The sequence below is a fragment of the Gobius niger genome (assembly GCF_951799975.1).
Source record: "Gobius niger genome assembly, chromosome: 3".
Taxonomy (NCBI): Eukaryota; Metazoa; Chordata; class Actinopteri; order Gobiiformes; family Gobiidae; genus Gobius; species Gobius niger.
The window spans coordinates 13,894,305-13,916,423 of record NC_136854.1 but is presented as its reverse complement, the minus strand read 5'-3'; the positions used below and the strand labels follow the sequence as shown (position 1 = coordinate 13,916,423).

Below are 22,119 nucleotides of genomic sequence, written 5' to 3'. Positions count from 1 at the left end.
CTCCAGCACCATGAGGACTGGGAATAAGCGCGTTTATCAGCTTTTCTCAGGTCGGGGTTTCGGGACAACATGGAAGCAAGGGGGAACATTGCGCGAATTGCATTGTGAGACACTTGAAGCTCAAAAGGGGAGCAAGAGGAGGGAGCGGGCAGTGAAACTACTGGATATTTTGGTGTCAGCTGTTGATGGTGATAAAGATATGTTTGAGATATTGGTAATATGTAGTACGACACGAAACCCTTAGGTTTAGGGCCTAAGGTTAGGGTTAGAGTTATGTCTTATTACATGATGTATCTACAAACTACAAATACATATTATCCCATTGTGTATCTAACCCATAGGTACAAGTTATTACACATTGTTTCAGAGCACATTACATGGTACTAAATGTAGTTAGGCACAATGTATCAAGGTAATGTAAAATAAAGTGGCCTAAACCGAGTGCATTTTCTCCAATTGGACTTTATCCAAATCTTAAAGCATGGAGACTGGAGAGCAACAGAGTAACGCCTCATTTGAAAGCTAAGGCCTACAAAAGTGATCGTTTTTGTCACATTTTTGAAGCGTTTTCTTGTGTTTTCTGTCTCTTTTTTTGTCGAGTTTTTGTGGCTTTTCCAGTACCTTTTTTTGTCGCTCTCTTGTCACTGTTTCTTGCGTTTTTGTCACATTTTTGTGGCTATTCCAGCGCATTTTTTGTGGTTCTCTTGCATTTCTACGTCACTATTTGATAACTTTTTCCCCCATGTTTTTGTTGGTATGTGATGTTTTTTATAGCTTTTTTCATGGCGTTTTTGTCACATTTTTGCTGCGTTTTCATCCCCGTCTTCATCGCGATTTTGACGCTTTTTTCAAGAAGCTTTTTCAAGAAGCTTTTTCAAGAAGCTTTTAGATTTGGGTAAAGCCGAACTGGAGAAAATGTTAAAGGTTATCTAAACATGCCCGTCAATCCCCTGATCATACCCCCTTGCAGATGGCCACAGCTTCTTTGGACATGGATTTTGGATACGAGACGTGATGCTCCATGATGGACTGGAAAAGCTCGTCTTCGTCTTCTCCATCGAACGGCGGCTGCAGGAGACAAAAGCGAAACCCTGTTACACTAGTGTTTGTCATCAATGGTCCGTTTTTCATTCCAAAAAGAAAAAAAAAAGTGCGTGTTCAAACAGACCTGTCCTGCCAGCATTTCGTAGAGTAGCACTCCGTACGCCCACCAGTCCACCGACTTCCCATACGGCTGGTAGGCAATGATCTACAACAAACAGCGTTATGTAAATAAATAAAAGAGCCTCTCAAATCCTTTGCAGATTGGACACAGTCTAGTTCGTTAAACAGAATAAGTTCAATGCATTTGCTTCAGCCCACGGAGGATATCTCTCCTCCCCCCCCATATTTTGTGAATCAACTTGCACAAACGGTCTTCGTATCCACCCACCTCGGGGGCGATGTAGTCTGGCGTCCCACAGAAGGTCTTGGTGGTCTCTCCGTCCCACATGTTCTCTTTGCACATGCCAAAGTCGGCGATCTTTATGTGGCCCTCCGCGTCCAGCATGACGTTGTCCAACTTGAGGTCGCTGTGAGGACGCAGGCACCATTCAGTCTTTACATCCTACGGTTTTACTCAAAACGCTTTACATCGAGGAACCAACGAACGGTCGACCTCTCAGTTATGGGACGACCCGCTCTACCACCTGAGCTACTGCCCTGGCATTTTACATTTGTTTTTGTAAAACATCTGCACGAGATTATTTGTGCTAGACACTTTTGAGTTAAATGAAGTGAAGCTGTGTCAATGTAGAAGTGGACATGCAGGGATGTCACGACTTTAGTTTTTTCAGTCACAATTATTCAGAGGAACAATATTGCAATTTTACAATGATATCAAATATCAATATCAAAATTAGCCAATAGACCAATATCTCCGGAACCAAAAGTGACATTCTGTATTCTTCTAATTTTTGTCTTTTAACCCCTTAACTTCCGGTCGAACCGATTCCCCTTTAAACGGGAATCGGTTTCCCTGGAGGTTAAGGGGTTAAACGGGAATTGGTTTTCCCGGGGGTTAAGGGGTTAAAAGGGAATCGGTTTTCCCGGGGGTTAAACGGGAATCGGTTCGACCGGGGGTTAAGGGGTTAAACAAGCTCCCTCTGAAGTACCGACTAAACATGAATTTCACAGCACCCCCTGCTGACACAGTTCAACACTGACACGTTTAGAAGCTTCATACACAGGCCAAAAATATTGGCCAAAAATATCAGCCGTGCAAATCGGCATCAGCCTGAGAAACAACCCACAAAGGGGTATTAGATATAAGTTCTAGGATTGAAACCTTGACTATTTGAAAGATAAAAACCCCATCAAATTGAATGACTTAATATCGGCCATGCCAACCCTTCATATCGGTCGTGCCCTAATCTAAATGAAGGAAGAAAATTCAGTGAATTCCTCCAAATCTTTACAGTACTTTAACAGTACTTTTCATAAAACTCGGCAGCACAGTTTGAGCTGCGTCCCTCTGATCACAGGTACTAAAAACCAGGCCTCATTTGTGTCACAAGTCATTTTACAAGTTTACAATCACTGCGGATACGTTTCCTCACGGGGACAATACATTTTTAACTACTGCTACATTGGCAGCGTTGCACAATTATCCTGGGATAACACTGGATTCCCCGGTTCTTCAGCCCTCACCGGTCAGTGTGCAGTTTGGCACAGAAATATGCTACGGCTCATTGTCACGACGGTTTACCATGGATGCCAAAACAACTGTAAAACCGGCTGCTCTTGGCATCACTAGACAAACGCATAACTTTAGCTTAGAAACCTGCTTTTGTGATACCTCAACATCCACGCTTTACAACTTAAAATAATGTTGTTTGGAAAATACACTTAACTGGCAGCAGAGGGAATTCATTATGGTAAAGCTAAGATACAAGCCACCATTTTTGGCTAATGGCAGAGCAATAATTTGATATTACCGTCATAGTTTATGCAGTTTGTGTGCAGAGCTGCTCGGAACAGGTCCAGTGATGTTTCATGGACACAAAGAGTCAAAAATTAGTTGTAAAAACTCACCGATACACTATGCCTTTAGAGTGAAGGAAGAAAAGTCCTATGGCGATCTCGGCGGCATAAAATCTTAAGGGACAAAAAGAGAGGATACAAAGTTGATCATTGTTTGCGAGATGCAGTGGAACATGTTTAGTTCTTTGTACTAGGAGGGATCCTTACACAGCATGAGGCTCCTTGAACTTGCCGACCTGCTGGATGTGGTACATGAGGTCTCCGCCATTGATGTACTCCATCACAAAATACAATCTGTCCTGTAGAACAAAGGAAAGACGCTGAGCAAGAGTAAACTTCCACAGTGTTCAGACTCGATTATTTTTATATAGAGAAGTATGTGAATCTGTTCATCAAATATAGAAGTCGGGAACTACTGAGAAACTACACAAACATGGTGCTTTTCCAAACAAATGGCTCCAGAGAAGACTGAAGAATGCCCAACTGACGGCAGTGACCAGCCCTGGCGTAGAGTTAGTTCATTATTAGGATTCAATCAGGCTCAAAAGTGGAAGCAATTCATGGTTTCTTTTTCCTGTTGCGTCACAATGCAGCAAAAAGACTGATCACACTGTGGATGCCGAGTGTTGGACAGACTCACAGCTCTGACGAGACAATGGTCTCAGGGTCATTGAGCGGGAGATGAACTTCCAGGTCAATGCCTCGACGGGAGTTAGAGCAGCTAAAACTGGGCCTCTGCAGCATGTTTTCAACTCAACTTTGATTCAGGTCAGACTGCTTTCCATTGTCAGTTACAGTTGGCACCAGCTTGTTAAAAAACTGTTTCCTACAATAGAAAACAGCTCACACAAACATACAAGTAAGTCGGTCTAACCATAGTCTGGAAGCAGGAGTGCAGCTGAGTGAGGAAGGGGGGTTTTCCGGACAGAGCGAGCACTCTCTTCTCCACCATAGTACACTCCACATCATCGTCCTGGATCACCACGTCCTTCTTTAGGATCTTAACGGCATACAGCTCATCAGTGCCCTTCCTCTCAGCCAGCATCACCTGCAGATAAACAATAAGGGAATTACCCAACAGTGAATCCTGCACAGGAGCACAGTTGCCACCCGTCCCATATAATACGGAATCAGCCCATATTTGGCTGTACTGATCCAATTTGGGACACTATTCGTTCCATATTTCTGTCATTGAGCTGAGCCCGGTTCTGCAAAGGCAGCTGACGGTCGGCGGGCCTGTCGCTCTAAATAAACACAAATACGCTTTTTAATTGATGAAAATGGCTCTCATGTTCACGACTATCTGGGCTCTGCAGTTCAATGAAAATAAGACGAAACAGCTGATCAGCCTCGATGTTAAAGCACAGCACTTTCATGTCATTAATGAATTTATTTGAATGGGACAGTGCACATTAATGAAGAGACAACCAGTGCTGTAAACACGCCGGATTAAGCTCAGGGCTAATTTCTATCCGCAGTCCCATAGGGTCAAAAAAACAACAACACAAACACGACTTGTAGATCCACCGCGGAATGGAAAGGCAGAGCGTTTGACTTCTCACAATATTGTGTGAAGTCAAACGGTCTCTGCCTTTCCTATGCCTTTGTGTTTAGGCTTAAAAAGAGGAGAAAAGTTCAGACATCCTGACTCCTGACATTTTTTTTACAGCAGTCCTGTTAGAGCAGCTCTCTGTCATATTTCAGACGGGCTCAGGTTGGTGCACCTTGGATATAAAGAGAAAAAGAAGGTCATTTCTGTCAAATTTAGTGACCAAATAAATGCCACTTTATCCATTTATCAGATTATTCCTAATATTTTTTGAATAGCTACTGTTAAATTACATTATTGCCCATTAAATGCATCCATATTATACAATGTAATACCCCACGTAAAACCCACCAAAATAGAGGGACTGAGACTTAATTGTTACTAAATTTCTCAGGGGGAGGACCTCCACTAACGTTAAATCACACATAGGCACTAATGCTTATGCTCAACTCTGTGGACAAGTACAACTTTTTTTTATGTTGTTACGTTGTGGCCGCGATATTCTGTTAAATCCTAAGTTGTTTTTGCTATGCCTGTTTCAGTGAGCTGTCACGTCACATTTTAGTCCCTGTTAGGCTGACTGTGGCCAAAGGGAGGACAATTGTTCAGAAATGTTAGTAATAATAATCAAAGGTCTTGTTTAGCGCTTTTCAAGACACTCAAAGACGCTTTCATTTACTTTGTCCGAGTACTGCCAAACAAATAAAAGAAAAAGGTGGAAACCCCAAACCCCTCTCAAGCAAAAAGACTATGATAAAATGTACTGTGTTAAATGAACACCAGGTACAATATTTAGAAACGCGTCACCTTCCCAAAGCTGCCTTTTCCCAGGACCATGATGAAGTTGAAGTCGGACAGCTTTACTCGGTCCTGGTTGCCGTTGCTGTCGTATTTGCAGATAGACGAGGAGGACGAAGAGTCGGCGGGCTTTCCCGGGCCAACCTTCCACCGCTGAGTGAAACACAAAAGGAGTGGAATTAAATAGTTTTTAATCATTTAGAACATTGCAGAGGCAGAAGCTTCATCACTGGGCCTTTTCCAAACGGAACAAATCACTGGCTCAATGTTTGCCGTGTCCATTTCTTCCAAATTTGATCAAATACCTCAAATTTCTGTCGGAGCTCCTCGTTCCCCTCCTCCCCGTCTGGCTGTACCGGGACATTGAAGTATTCTCCTTCCTCCTGAGCCAAGAGCTTAAACCTAAGAACAGCATCGGGAGAACGCCTCGTCAGATTCAAATAGCAGCGAAGGCCTTTGTATATTTCCAGCCCCCGTACCATCCGTCTATCTCCTGCTTCTGCAGCTCGGAGATGCCGAAGGACAGCGAACCCATGAAGTCGTTCCTGCTGGTGAGGTCCCAGTCCCACACCTCCACGGACAGGCGCCGGTCTTTGTCGGTCTCTTTCAAAACGCTGAGGAGGGAGCGTTACATATGAGACTGAGACACCATACCGTAAAGTCTATAATAACAACATGTTTTTGTTTTGGGCTTACAAAGTGAAGGTCTCGTTCCACACGGGGTTGAGGTTGCATTTGATGGTCCTCGTCTTCTGCTTGCTCTCGCTCTTGGGGTCTGGGATGAGTTTCAGTTTGACGTAGGGGTCCGACAAGCCGTTCGGGTCCATAGGCACCAAGTTGTTTGCCTGCATAACTGAGGGAGAACGGGAAAGTAATCAGTGTGAAGGTAAACACGTGATATATGATTTAATACATGGAGATGTGTGGGAGTGGGGTGCACGTCCTAAAACATGTCAACATTTGAGAGATGCACGGAAGGATGGGGCAACTTTTCCTCCAAAAAACATATTTGCGTTGGCTTAAATAAAGGTGCCCTGCGTTTGCCAACACTTAATAGCAGTTTAGTTTGTTCCATAATCGATGCAAAGTGTCGAGGGCATGTGGCTGCTCCATCCCGCTGCAGAAGTGGGGCAATCGTTGGCCCATCGATCTCCTAATGGACTTTCCAGTTATAGTGTGGCCTGGGACGATGACGGCTTTCTTTTTCAATGGGAGGGGCAAAACAACAATGCTAAAACAGCGCCACAGTACGGCAGATTCAGAATATAATACATGGCTGGTTGCTTTTCTGAGGTTTCTACCAACTGTAGAGCCAGTGCACAACACAATTAATCTCTTAATCTCTTACCACCCGCCTAAACCAAATGCATTCTGTCCTCTTTTGGCTGCGTAACACCTCATTTGAAAGCTAAGACCCACAAAACTGATCTTTTTCCTTGCGTTGTCGCTGTGTTGTGTCACCTTTTGTATGTTTTTTTTTTTTTTTTTTTGAGTTTTTGTCACTTTTTGGTTGAGTTTTTCGTCACATTTTTGTTGAATTTTTGTTGAATTTTTGTTGAATTTTTGTTGAATTTTTGTCACATTTTTGTTGAATTTTTGTCACTTTTTGGTTGAGTTTTTGTCACATTTTTGTTGAATTTTTGTCACTTTTTTGTTGCGTTTACATCCTTGTTTTCTTCTCATTTTTTGTGGCTATTTTTGTGCTTTTTTCCCCAAGAAGCTTTTTGATTAGGGTAAAGCCAAACTGGAGAAAATGGGATCCGTTCAGGTGGGAGTTAAGAGGTTGACCCCAACCTGAGCTAAGCACATTTTCTCCAGTTTGGCAATACCCAAATCTAAAGGTTTCTTGAAAAAAGTGATGTAACAAAAAGTGACAAACAAACAATGCAAGGAAAAAGATCAATTTACACAGGTTTTGTTTTGTTATAGCTAAGGCGGGGGTTAAGAGGTTAAAGGATATTAGGACCACGGAGCAAAAAAATAAGTTATCATTATGAATGCAAGTCAGGATTAAAATGCATTCCTCTTGTTCTACATTTAAATTCTTTTAAATGCACTCATTGAATGTGAAGGGTGGACTCACTTTTGACAGTGAGGCCGTCTCCGCTGATCTGCGCAGAGATGTGGATGCGCCCCCTCCTCTCAGTATGGTCCGTCCCGCACAGGCTCGGGACGTTGGCCACGCAGCGCTTGTGGATGTTCATCATACAGTCTGTGGGAAGACACAAGTTTACACACACCGTACATGTGGACATAACAACGAGTGCCGCGCAAATGAAAGTAGTTTGAGGATGCACTTGAACCCTCCTTGAACCGCCCCTCATCACGGTGGAGGGATTGGAGAGCCCGGGGTCAAAGGTCAGACAAAGAGCCGTTCAGGAGGCTCTTATGATGAGAGACCAGCATCATCAGCCTCTCCTAAGGCTGTCCTTGGTGGTGCAGTGGTTAGCACTTGCGCCTACGGCTGGGTACATTTTTTCCTGATACCAGTACTTTAACAATACTTGGATTTGATACCAATACCTGAACAATACTTTATTTGTACCTTTACTAAAACATTTGTCGTCTAAAATCAGAAAACAAAACAAAAAGGAAAAAAGATCTGCAAACTTATAATAATCAGGTTCATCTCCAATATCGAGAAATGTGTGAAAAATTGGGAATGATTTGTGAAAAAATGGGGGAAAATTGGGGAATAAATTGGGGGGGAAACTGAAGAAAAAAAATGGAAAAAACTGTGGGAAATGGGGAGTAACTAAATACATGCATTTAGAAAACTAACTTTACATAACGGTGTTCAGCTACAGTTACACTTCCCTGTGTGAGTATTTAGAAAGCAGTCACATCCCTAAAATCAAGGGAATACAGGAACTCAATCATTACATTTTAGTTTCATATTGCTCAACATTATTAAGTGCATGCATTGGCCAAGAGAGTTTTTGAATTCCTAATTATTGGTAAATACGTTTATAACAGACGTTCCAACAAGTATAGCCTATATTTTTGTAATTATACGGCTTATTTATACATGAATATCATGCAAATCAATGTGAAAGTATTTAAAGTATTCAGAATATAATACTCTGATTGGACAAAGTAATAAAGCGTTACAAAATATAATTTAAGGCAAGTATTCAGTATTCTGTAACTAAATACAATCACAAAGTGTTCTCCACAACACTAAAAAAGGAGAAAAAACTGGGGCAAAAATAAGAAAAACTGGACCAACAGCATCAACACTCGGATCTAAACGATATACTATTTTTTTTGCTACCTGCTTTCAAAACTTTTATTCTTTTCATACCCGTAGTAACAAAACTTCTGCGACCCGAACTTCCCTTCTTAATCTCGGTGGGACTATCCTGGTTACATAAAGGTCGAGTGAAAAAGTAAAACATTGTGGAGGAGGAGAGTCATCCCCATTATTCAACAGAGCAGTGGAAGAAGATGGATGGACTATGTTATTAATAAGTAAATCGGGGTGGCTGTGGCTCATTGCACGCTCGTCCATCTAAAGGTGACGGTTGTTTGTGCTAGAGTGATTATTGGTGAGGGTGGGGGGTGGGGGTGCAGTCTCGCAGCTTTACTTCTGTCAGTTTTCCCCAGTTGACTACTATAGGAACTTAAGGCCACCAAATGTGGAAGTGAATGAATATTGCAGGAAATTGCAAAATGGACAACTGAGCATCTTGAGAGACTATTTAAGATTTACATACTGTATTATTGACATGATAATAACTATCGATCGAGCCACATTTTTGATACTACAAGCGAACATGCAAATCTTTTAGTAGTGTAGTACATAAGAGATTCTCTCATTTGAAAATTATGAAAATTATAAAAGGTCCTTTCCACAGCTGACAAAGTATATTTTTCATTGAGATAAAACTTTATTTCTATTTTGTGCAGAGGTGTCCATCTATTTTGAAACGTGTCCCTTTGGTGGAGTGTGCCTGACCCTGCTCCGTAACCTAAACTAACCAGTTAACCTCCCCCACAGTCCAACACAGTGTAAACAATCCAGCGAGGCCTTCCACCTGCGTGTAATTGCCAGTTTTGTCCACAAGATGTCAGAGTGCATTCGCTCTGAAATAGATCAGTCGGCGGAGGGGTCTCTCCCTATCAGATGAAGCATCTACTGCTGCATTCTTTCAAGTCACAGTTTAGCTGTGTGTTCAACCTTATCTCCCTATAAAGCGCATGTAAACACGTCCAGTTCCCCGCACTCCCGACGCGGATCCCTTTACACTGCCACCCGAGCTTCGCCTCCAATTAAAACTTAAAGATGACCCAGACCCACAGCGTTTAAGGTTCCTCACCAGAAAGAGGCGCATCTGTTTGCACATCATCTATTTACACTGGGGAAAAAAGAACCCATGTGTTTACTTCAAAGTATTGCGATTTTATTTACCAATTTTTATTATATCAATGCACAGTTTTAACACATTCGCATTTGAGAGAAGACAGAAATATGAACTGTAAACTTATCCCATACAAATAGCCATCTATCAGAATAAGCCCTACTGCAGGGATTTGGAGAGACTTTTTAAATCCATTGGAACCCAGGCTGTCATGCATCAGCGAGTGGCTAAATACGGCCAAAAGCGCATGGTGTTGTGGACATAATTTCCAATGTTTTCTATTTTTTTTGGTGTGTAATTCCACTGCGCCCCTATGATGACTCTGACTTACCTCCTTCTCTCTCCTTCTCTCCCACACAAACGGCAGTGAACGCCTTGAATTTGCAATCCAAACCGGGATTTTGTTGTTTGAATCAAGAATTGGCAAATAACTTCCAACGGTACAAAAGCGAGTGAATCACTGTCAAATTATAATCCATATAACAAGCAAAACCTGCTAACCCAGTACTCTAACGTGTTCCCAAAATGAATCAGTCTTCAGTCAAAATCATCGCCATCATGTGTTTAATCGACTAAAAGTATCACTGACATCTAATCGCTGCGCTGCATGAAAGGATAATAAAACAAGCTCTCTCATAGTTTGAGGCAATTTGGCAACTGATGTTTTTAGTCCATAATGTGCCTTTGACGTCTAATAGTTCATCAATAATCATTTGATAAAGAGGCCAATTATTCGATTGAAGACATGGAACGAAATGTGAATCCCGACCGACCAGCAGAGGGGCTGAACTGGAAAAAGTGCATTCAGCAAAGCCTTAAAGGGGCTAGATGCAAGCTAGTCATTTTATACTCACTACTGCCACCTTAGGTCATACGTGTAACTGCAGCTTCTATATTAAGCTCGCGCATGACGGCACTTCGGACCCAAATTAACACCTTTTTGAGTGACAGTGCAGGATTTTAGAGGCAGTTGTGGTGAACAGGTCTGGGCTCATTCTACACATTAAGCCATTGTTGGAACATGTAGGGGGAGGAAAAATACCTAATTTTAACATTTTCAAAATCTGTATAGTCCCTTTAATGGCGATAAATCACACCAAAAAGCCGGGAGGATTATATTGCAATTCAATTTTCATTTTTATTTTTGTCATATTGCCCAGACCTATTGCAATGCCATCCACAATCGCAATACCTCTTTCTCCCTCATTATTCTTACTAGTACATTGGAAAAAACAAGTTGGTATGTCGGTAATATGTTCAGTTCCTTGGTGCCAATATTCAACGTAAAATGGTCATCAGGGGTAATACGATTTTCAACATTCAACGGGAAACAATTACAATTGGATAAACCATAGAGGAGACTGGCGAGGCTGGTTTTAAAAGCTTTGGTTGACAGAAGTTTGCCTAACTTACTGACGACCTAATCCCAGACCAAGCAGATTACACTTTTTATTTTTACATTTCAGTGGTAAATCTGTCTGGCGGCGATGCTTTGTGTGGAGTCATTAAAACAAAAGCGCAGTCAACAGCGTCTGTTGAGCGTGCTATTGAGGGCTCGACTTGGTGCTAAAATGAGGAACAATACAAATATAGAAAGTGCAAGAGACAGTGTTACACCTTAGTGAATGACTTCCTGTTCAGAGCCGCCGCATCACACACGGCACCGACTAAAAATAGACAACAATTATTCATGGTGTCGATTGGAAATTACTTCAAATCTCTTTACGAGAGTTTCATAAGACGATGTAATATAAATCAGAAGGATTTTGATTTTAGGTTAAAGTAATAATCTGTCGAAAATAATGTTTTTGTTTGTTTTTTGTGCCATTTTCGTTTGTATAACTTTTTATTGTTTACATGTTTATTTTTTTATTATAATGTATTGAAACACTATGTGCTTTGCAGAGGTGGGTAGAGTGGCAAAATATTTACTCAAATAAGAGCAACATTACTTTAAAGCCACACCGCTAACATTTCACTCGATAAATAGAATAAAATACATTCATTTTAGCCTATATTCAATTCTTATTGTTGAAAAACATGGACAAAATTATTAACAATGATTAAAAATCCATTCTTTGAGTAAATATATTTACATTCATTATCCATACATACATATACACATTTACAGTTACTTGCAATTATATTCAATAATATACATTTTCTGTGTCCAGCTGGTCATTGGGATCATGTTTTGTATTGAAGGCCACAGAATCATTCAAAATGTTACGCAGTGTGCCTTTAAAATAGTTTTCCTTAAGTAGAAGTACAAAGTAGTGACCTGAATTATGATGCAAGATAAAGTAAAAAACAAATACTAGTGTTTTTTGCTTGTGTTTTACTAGTTTACTTGTGTTTTTGTAATCAACATTCCTGATATTTCCAGAGAAAACTCCCCGAAATTAGATAAAACAAATAAGGCAAATGAATTCAAGTTTAGTTTAATTAAACGTCACTCATTCATTTTCGTATGTCAGCATAAAGCGTTTGCCACTTTTACTCACAGTTGTAAGAGTTCCTCAAGTAAGAGTAATATTACTTTAAAAGGAACAGGCCACAGTTTTTACATACTGAGATATGTTCTTATCTGAGCTTAGACGAGTTGATGTGTACCTGTCTGGTCTTTGTGCGTGCGCTCAGTCACGCAAATGTTGTTAGCATTTAGCCTCTCCCAGCTAAGGTATCGCTCCAAACTGGGGTGAAATTAGAAGCTTCCAAGCTGTTCCACGTTCTCCCTATTTACGTGAAAGTGCTCCTATGTTATAACGCCTTACAATATGGTGCCCCTTTATATCCGCTGTTTAAATTTGTGTAACTAAACTTGGATCGTGTAACTACTCAAGTAACCGTATTTAAATGGTAGCTTCTAACTTCACCCAGTTTTGAGCTATACCTATGCTGGGAGAGGCTAAATGCTAACAACATTTGTGTGACTAAGCGCACGCACAAAGACCAGACAGTTACGCATCAACTCGTCTAAGCTCAGGTAAGAACATATCTCAGTATGTAAAAACGGTGGCCTGTTCCTTTAAAGCTGCCCCAAGCTATGTCTTTTTGCATTTTTTTGTCAGTAGGTGCAGTAGTGATTCCTGCTCTGCACTTTCATGTAAGTCTGTTGTTGTTTTTTTGTTTACTCCCATGTAGAACAAGGTTTACAGAGCAGAAGTGCAATGTGGGAATGCAACAATTCCGGTTCAGCTGAGAAGCTTTAAAATAAGTAGAAGTACATTATTTACAGTCTCATAAAACTAAACTACAACTAACCAACAAAACTATGATAATTGTACAGTAAGAGTGATTATCTAAAATTTGTCGACGATCTATAGTACTTGAATACATTTACTTACTGTATACAAATTACTCCATACGTCCCACTACATTCAACCAAGGCTATATAATGGCTAGTTTCTTTGGGTGTTGTTGTGGCAATATTTTAAGAGTCAACATTACAGTGTTGACATGACATGACAAGACAAGACAATTGAAGCTTAACCTTTTCATTTTCTGTAGAGCAGACGCACTGACAAATTGGTTTTGTTTCAAAAAACAGTTTTGTAACACTGTTCCAGGTAATACAGTCATGTCATAATTAAGCTATCTTCTGGATGTGCTGAGGAGTGTGTTGAACATGATTGCCCCAGGCCTCTGCTAAATACAGGTTTCATGATTCATGTGGTATTTTAGTTGATGAAAGATGTTCAGTGGATTACGAAATGAACTTTGTAAGGTGACTTTCATTCTTGAAAAACAATTGACACTGTGTTAGACCATGTATCCCAGATGCCCTTCCTGTTAGAACCAGCCACATTTCAGTGATTGGAGTCCGGCCGAATATTCATCGTTTCCCCCCGTAAAGGTTGAAAGAGAATATTTTGAAATACTTGATTTGTGGCAACATTGAACACTAACACAGAGGCTGGTCAGTGTTGGTTATTACCGAGGCACTTTTATTTGCATGAGACATCCAAATATGTTGGAGTGAAAAAAAAAGGTGACCTGAAAGGGCCCATTGTGATGTTTGCTTATAAAACAACACAACGCCTCTTCAATAACCCTAATAAAACAAGTGCTCATGCTTGGAGAGGAGCTCCTACAGTAAATACTGGCGCGCTCATCTCCACACTGACAGCGGTGGCTAAAGGCGTTTAGGGCAATGAGGACTGGGGATGACGGGACAACCAGTGAGGCCGTCATTATTAACAAAGGGAGGAATCATTACAGCATGGTAGTACAGAGGTTAGTGCTCGTGCTTCACAGCTAGAAGGTCCCGGGTTCGATTTCCACCTGGACAGTGCCTTTCTGTGTGGAGTTGCATGATTGCATGATTTCCCCGTGTCTGTGTGGGTTTCCTGCAGGCACTCCGGTTTCCCCTACCACTAAAAACATGTACAATAGGCCAGGATGAATGATACTGTGTTTGAGAGTGCTACAATCCAGAGCACAGAGGCTTCTAACTTCACCTCAAGTTGGATCCATTGATGAGAAGAGGAGAGACTTTGTGCTAACGCCGTCTGTGCTCTGTTTACGTGACTGAGGGTAAGCGTAAACACCAGACAGGTACGCATCAACTCGTCTAAGCTAAGGTAAGAACATATCTCAGTGTTTAAAAACGGTGGCCTATTCCTTTAACATGCACCGTCTCGACCAAATAAGCAAAGAAACAAAATAATGGGATCTACGGCTGGGTATCGTACTAGCATTTTAACCATGGTTTTCGATGACGATACATGTACGATACATTTTCTGATATACCTATACTAAAATATTTGTCATATTGAACCATAAAACAGATTATTAATGTTACATTTGTATCATTTATTTGAGGTGAAACAACTAAGAAACGTCCTTTAACTACAGAAAGGTTAAAAACAACATAACACATTTCCTAATTTTTTTTACATTTTTGTCCACCCCCGCAAATGTTTACAAACTTTTCTACTTGTGTCCCTGATTATTCGCAATTATTATTATTTATTTTTTTCACCTTTTTATTTCTTTAAAATTTTGTACCTTTCTTTCCCCCCATGTTTTCCTCATTTTTTTGATGACCAGCAGGATCAAAACTGGGATCTAAACATTCTTATTTATTTTTCCACAATACTTCTATTTTTTCAATACCAGAAGCGCCTAAACCTTTTTTTCGATACCGTGGTGGTATCGTTTAACAGTGCTGGGAACCACTTCCTGTTTCACCTCTCTGTACTACCCACTGTACTGCATTTTAACAACACTAACATTCAAAGCCGCAGATTTAACACGTCTTATATGATTCTAAATGCTTTCAAAAAAAAAGAAAAAGGAAGGCATTTAATATTACAAATTTGGATCCATTTTCATGTTTATGTTTACTTGTTTTGTATTTGCATCATCCAATAAATGCGTAGCTCCTCCTTTTGCAAACTGTTCCCAGACAAACTGCATATGTGGCCACAGTCTGGAGCGGCTTAGGCTGTGGAATCAACCCTAAAGCGCCTCGCCCCGCCCCACACTGCTCCTACAAATAGACGCTGACTGTTACAGCCGCCCCAAAACAGCGCTTTTCCATACACTCAAAGCTGTTAACAATTTCCTGTATTAGCCACATCTGCAGCGGACTGGCGGACGGCGAGTGTACGTACGGTCGCACTTCATGCCCTGGTGGAGGAGGCCGTAGAGCAGCGAGCCGCAGTGGTCGCAGAAGGTGGGGCTGGAGTACGTGTGCACCCTGAACTTGTGTTTACTCCGGGGATCCTGCGCACAGGGAGAAAAAGGAAAAGACATTTGATTAGTCGTGTTAAGTCAAGTGCTGAGGGCCTCCTATCTCAGGCCATTAGGGACACAAATTCAATTAGGCGCCGTAATTGAGTTTGCCGTAAGAAAAAGCATGCGTTATCCTGTTTAGCGCTGAAGACAGTGCACAGTAAATGCGGCTGTAGTGCTTTTCTATTCTGGGTTATGTCAACACTGGCATAGTTATTAGCTCTAAAACATTATGTACCAATTAATATTCAAAGGGTTTTTAAAAATACTTTAGGGCACATCGGCGAGGGTAGTTCATGTTGAGACCTGATAAAAGTTATATCAACTGTGCAAGTCAAGTTTTAATTGGGTAGTGATTACATCTATGGTCAATCTCAAGGGTGCTTTTTAAAAAGGTCTTATAAACAGATTTTTTTTCCTAGTAGTAGCTAGACGGTACTTTAGGTGCTGCCTGGTGTAATTTTGGTGACCATATCCTCCTAAATCAGTCTTATTTCACTAGTTTCTCTGCTGCCTGTGTCGGTGTGCCTGCTCCGTCTGTGAGCTTCAGCCTCACTAAAAATTTTAAAAGGACTCCTGATCTTCTGTTTTTGCTTTAATAATGGGCTGATACAGAGTGTGGAAAAAGCCGCGATCTCTTTGTTACTTTTCAATTAATAACTTTAACTGCCAATTTCAACTGGATAAAACAGAGGCCGATTGTTTACAAATAAAAAGTGACTAAAAGCTTGAGAAGGATGAACTAAGTTTATGGATTAGTTTCTGTTCCTAGTGTTCTTGATTTTGTGTAAATGCTGTTATCAAGGGGAAACATTCTTCCAGTGTCTTCACTCACAGTGAGGGACTGCAACTGCTGCGCTTTTCAAATGATTATTGCACAAGCCTTGCTCTGTAGAGTCCAGTCCAATGCAGCCTCAGCAAATTGAAGATAAGCTCCATGCACTTTTCTTCTTCTATGTTTGCTTGGTGTTGGCGATTGTCACATTACACTGTGTTCCATATTATAATGCAAACGATGTTTTTCTAAGATTTTCTAATTTATCAACTCAAATGAGAGTCAGCATAATTTTAAAGCTTTTAAATGTTAGAGGATAATATGAATGTGATTGAAAAAACCTCCCAGTGACAACAGTATTTTATTCCATGATAAATATAACAACTCAAAACTCTACTGTTCCAAATGATTATGCAACTCATCGTTTCAATACATTTCAAAGGTTGTAATTAACTGTTTGTTGAATTTGTAGCATTAGGTCGTCATATTTACTGAAATCAAAAGCTATTTAAAAAAAAACATCTTAACAGGTCAGGTTGAATTTTAACATAGGATAAAAATTCTTGCATCCATTAAACCTGTGAGTTTTTGTAGAGTTTCTGCTTGGATTTCTTTGCAGGATGTCAGAATAGCCTCCCAAAGCTGCTGTTTGGATGAAAACTTCCTCCCACCTTCATAGATGTTTTACTTGAGGCTCCAAATGTTCTCAATAGGGTTGAGGTCAGGGGAGGGGGTCCACATCATGAGTTTCTCTCCTTTTATGCCCATAGCAGCCAATGATGCCGAGGTATTCTTTACAGCATGACATGGTGCGTTGTCATCAATGAAGATGATCTTGTTAGGGAAAGCACGGCATTGTATTTGTCTGGCAGAAACCGTCCTCATTGTGCCTTTATCTGCACAAACCTGTGTGTGCTCTGAATCAGCCACAAATCTCTTATCAGTACGATGATTAAGCTTAATCTTTCATGAAATATCGAAGGTTTTCATACATAGTCCAAGGCATTCAACTATTTCACGCTTTTCATCAGCAGAGAGATCCTTTTTCTTTCCTATATTGCTTGAAAATGGTGGTCTGCTTAATGATGGTGAACGTCCTTTTTCAGTAGTTTTTCCCTTAACTTACCTGACAACTAATCATCCCAGGCGTCTGAGATTGATGTCAGGGATTCAAAGAGCCCCGAGACACAATGCCATCCATGAGTTTCATTGAAATTTAGTATTATTTTTCCTACCTTTATGACACGAAAATACAATTTGCATAATAATTTGGAACGCGGTGTATATACTTTTGTCTTTACCCAAGGTGTCAGCATGTCATCAGCAGGTGTTGGTCTAATTAAAGCACTTATTTTGTAGACATAGTTTTGGGTAAGCTATCGGTACAGTGTTGGGAATAGCGCGGCGTTCCGGGAGTTTTCATTCCTCAAATAGAGACTGGGATTGTGTCATCACACTGTCGCAAATTCAGTTAGCAGTTACTAGGCTTTAAGATGCTGACTATGTGCGTAGACAGCCACTCAGTATTGTGAAAATAATGTGTTGAAAAAGTTCCACAGCTCTAGTGGACTTTATAGATCAATTTGGCAAATGCAAAAGAGAAAGAAGTCAGCTGACCACCAGAATATATACTGTACATCTGAAACTGTAGTAGCTCACCACTTTCTTTGGACACATAATATTTGGACTGTTTTATTTAAAATTTCCCCACCTCCATTTGTATTTAACAACATTGTTGTTTTGTACTTTCACAAAACCACAAGGGCTGGTGTGTCACAAAACGATAAGGGTCACTAGCTAAGAGAAGCCACGCAGCACATTTTCCTTTCAGATATGTTTGAGAGTGGTTAAGGATCAACCGGTCAGCAGGAAGCGAAAGCATGCGTGTGTATGTGCATGTGCCAGTGAAATACAGGAAGTAATTTCAGACGCACGCGCAGATTCTAATGTGCTGCTGACGAGGCCAATTTTATTAATGGGAAAAGCCAGACAATAAGTGACCACAAGATCTATCTTTAACTTTTCCCGCGCTGCCGTGTGGAGCTAAAAAAAATATAATCTATGGCTCAAATAATTGGTGTTTTGTTTATTTTCTAACGGACAGGGCTACAGCCGATCCTGTTCATCGTTCTGAGCAGAGTTTGGACTTGGGAGGCATAAAATGTAAACTATGTTGTGTTAAATGGTACTGGAGTGGAATTCATTTGTTGTTTAAGCTTGGCTGCTGGCAGGCGCTGTAGCTCACAGATGTAAAAGTAACAACCTGAAGCACAATAACGCTGCTCAATAAGGAAGTTAATTGACTAAACTCAAATAGCAAATCATCTTATTAGAAAAATCTGCTTTCTCAGATTTGTCCATATTTTGTAGTTTGTGGAATTATTCGGTTTATCAGTGGTGTCAAGCCAGATCCATGGCTTAAGTCTTAAGACAAGCTGTACCTGTAACTGTAACTGTCAGGGTCTGTTGTTCTACACGCAGTACTTCATGACTGACTAGGTCTTAGATTATTTAAAAAAATCACATGTTTTTTTTGTCAGATATTTAACTTGCAAAATGTTATCTTAAACTTAAATTGCATTTGGTATGGCTAGCGCAAAAACAACTTTACCACCAAAAAGAGTAGAACTTCCTTTAATGAAAGTGGAAAAGCTCATGTTGGTGCTCTGAGGTTATACTAGTTAGTTTTGTAAAGACGTGGCAGTAATCATTTTATTCAATCTGAGAGGACAAAGCCTCTTCCACCTCACCTGAACTTCCTCATACTCACCTGCCCCCGCCCACCCTGAGAAAATTGTTAAGGGCCATCCATTCTTTTGTCTGGGTTTATCCTATTAGAAATCTATAGTATAGTAACAGGAATGACATGAGAGACAAATGTAGATTAAGTTTGCAAGCACAGGGGCAAATGATGTACACATCAACTACATTTATTGATTCAATAAGTGTGAAAAGCGAAATATTTGGATATATGCATTGAAAATTGGTAACAGGAGTGAGGTGACGTGAATATCCCGCTCTCCAAAAGTAGAAAACAAGGGCGAATGGGGGAAAAGCTGTTCTCAATGTAATCGTTTCTTGTTGACGATGCCAGAAAGTTGCGGCCTTACACTGAACTGTACCATTAATTTGTAGAGGATTGTAGGTGACAGCTACAGACATGGAAAAACCTGAAGAACACGTATAAAAGAGTGTGTATGTCGTAAGTTGTCATTCTAGTTTGAGCAGTAGCCCCCTGACATGAGTGAAAAAAAGTGAGGCAGTTAAATCCGTTTTGTCTTTCGAGTTTGTTTTCATTCATATTGACAAGTGCAATATGTCGGCACGTGACACAAACAGAGCAGAGCTGTGCTGGCGTACGTTTGTGCGTTGCTACTTACATCGGAGGCAGGTCCCTTGTCGGCCCCCGGACATGAAAAGGTGACATATTCATGGCAGCGCTTGTGGACCACGAAACAGCACACTGCGGAGACAAGAGAAGAAAGGAGCGTCACCATCACAAAGCAACATGAAACGACGCGTCACCTTTTGGGTCGAATTCACTGCACAACAAGCCTTTCATATTATAAGAACTGCATTTCCCTGTCAGCTGCGGCCTATATTTAGACCGAGTGTCTTCACTTCAGGCCAAACACGGCAGGTGAACAGGGGGGGGGATATGTAATTTCAGTAGATTAGAAATATGAGGAAACATAAATTATTTGATGTTTTTACAAAGAAAGAAGGAGTTGTGAGGGGTAAAAACTGCCAAAATTACCTATATTTCCGAACCAAATATCTGAATAATTGATTTTTTTTTGTTGATATAATAGATTAAGATTTTTGTAGAGGATTTTAGATAGCTAGATTTTAAATAAGGATTATCTCAGTAGTTTTTTTTGTGTGGTTTAAAGCTCAATTAATCATTCTGGGAATTTGATATTTTATTTATTTGTAGGAAAAACGTCCTTGAGATGCAGCATCTTGTTTACAAGTGAGTCCTAGACATAAAAGGAACAGCAATAAACAATAAATCACAGTAAACGCATTCATACCCACTCACACCACAGCTCTCTCTTTCAATCCAACCATCAACCAGCGCTTCATACAGTCAGACCAACATTGCAAAGCAAAGTATGTTAACCCCATAACCCCACCTTAATAGAGCACTTTGTCCAGTTTGGTATTATGCAAATTTAAAAAGCTTCTTGTAAGAAGTATCAAAATACCTACGCAAACGAGACATAAATGAGGATAAAAAGGCAACAAAAGAACTGAACAAAAACGTGATAAACAAGTAACAAAAACGCAAAAAAGTGGCAAAAAAGCATTCAAAAATATGACAAAGGAACAAGTTGATTTTAGGTGAGTGACAACAGAAGCCTTTAAACATGGATGGTCAAGAAAGAGTGGATTGAGCAGGGTAAATTATTCTAGTCGGCGGGAGCTTTAAATTTAAAGGCTCTCAGACCAACTACCTTAAAAAACAAAATAGACCATAGACAAACCTAAGTGGAATTATTCTTTTAAGTAAGATGGAAAATTCTGAACACACTTGAATATAAATTGCAGCCAGTGAAAGTGTCTTCTAGCTGGAAGTGACAGGGATGTGTTCTGAATGGACACCGGAGGACAAATGTGCAGACGGTGACATACAGCGGGAGGAAAAATGTATGTGAATGCTTTGGAATTTTTCACATTTCTGCCTAAATTGGTCATAAAATGAGGTCTGATCTTCATCAAAATCATAACAATATTCAACCTTGGATTAATCAGTCGACAGAATATTTTGCGAGTAGTGCAATGGAGCATCCAAGTGCTCTTTCGCACACCAAAGTTGAATAGTTTAGGAACACACAACGTCAATTGAGGAGGAATAATGGAACAGCACATCAACATCAAAACCTTATCCACACTCTCTCCCTGAAGTATGCAGGAGAATCATGGGGCTGTTTTGTCGCCTCAGGGCCTGGACGACGTGCTATCATCAATGGAAAAACGAATTCACAAGTTTATCAAGATATTTTGCAGAAAAACCTGAGACATTCACAACAGCATGGAATAAATAAGTGAACCCCTGTATTAAATATCTGCAGATCCTTCTTTTACAGCAGTAACTGCTTTTCTGTAGTTGCAGATTAGACGCTCACAACAATCTGGATTAATCTTGGACCGTTCCTCTTTACAAAACTGCTGCAGTTCAGTGAGATTCCTGGGTTCTCACCATAGATACCAGAGCACACTTTGTTGAGAAAAAACAATAGCACGTAACTGATCAAGCAAGAGATATTGGTCCACCAAATCCAATGCTTTGGATAAATCAATGAATATAGCAAAACTTTGGTCTTAAACCAGTCTGATATGAAGACAAAATATTAGCATTGTTTATGTAATCTGACATTTGGTTAAAAACAAATTTTTCAAATATTTTTTCTACACTACTAATGATGGAAATTGGCGTGTAGTTATTTATATCATGAATATCACAATTTTTATACAAACTCTAGTATGTTTCCATGATAGTGGTGTTGTACATGTTGTTGTCATATTGGGGGCGAGAGTGGCGCAGTTGGTAGAGTCTCATGAAGATGCACTGTCATTGTGTCCTTGGGCAAGTCACCTGACCCACTTTGCCTCCAGTGTCAACGTACACTAGTGTGTGAATAAGAGTGCTAATGGGTGACTGGTTCCTTGCTGTGCTTTGAGCGCCTAATGTAGGAGGAAAAGCTTTATATAAGTTGAGATCATTTACCATATGGTAAAATTTCTCTGATAAAAATCTCGTTAAGTACGTGATTGTTACATTTGGTGTCTGTAGGTGCTAGTTTGAAGGAATAGGCCACCGTTTTTACATACTGAGATATGTTCTTACCTTAGCTTTGACGAGTTCTTTAGGA

General features: G+C 40.3%; 1 protein-coding gene across 2 annotated transcripts in view; it reads right to left on the bottom strand.

The window, feature by feature from the left end:
• The window catches only part of LOC306961436 (protein kinase C beta type-like), a 40,306-nt gene that overhangs the window by 4,757 nt on the left and 13,430 nt on the right, over positions 1–22,119 (bottom strand). For both annotated transcript variants that reach the window (XM_079554178.1, XM_079554179.1), the window contains exons 3-15: positions 19,624–19,706; positions 15,348–15,459; positions 7,452–7,580; positions 6,065–6,221; positions 5,848–5,982; positions 5,674–5,770; positions 5,378–5,521; positions 3,896–4,069; positions 3,229–3,320; positions 3,073–3,135; positions 1,433–1,571; positions 1,169–1,249; positions 961–1,068 (exon numbers count right to left, since the gene is read on the bottom strand). In XM_079554178.1, coding sequence (XP_079410304.1) covers positions 961–1,068; positions 1,169–1,249; positions 1,433–1,571; positions 3,073–3,135; positions 3,229–3,320; positions 3,896–4,069; positions 5,378–5,521; positions 5,674–5,770; positions 5,848–5,982; positions 6,065–6,221; positions 7,452–7,580; positions 15,348–15,459; positions 19,624–19,706 — 1,514 coding nt within the window. The remainder of the gene's footprint in view (positions 1–960; positions 1,069–1,168; positions 1,250–1,432; positions 1,572–3,072; positions 3,136–3,228; positions 3,321–3,895; positions 4,070–5,377; positions 5,522–5,673; positions 5,771–5,847; positions 5,983–6,064; positions 6,222–7,451; positions 7,581–15,347; positions 15,460–19,623; positions 19,707–22,119) is intronic.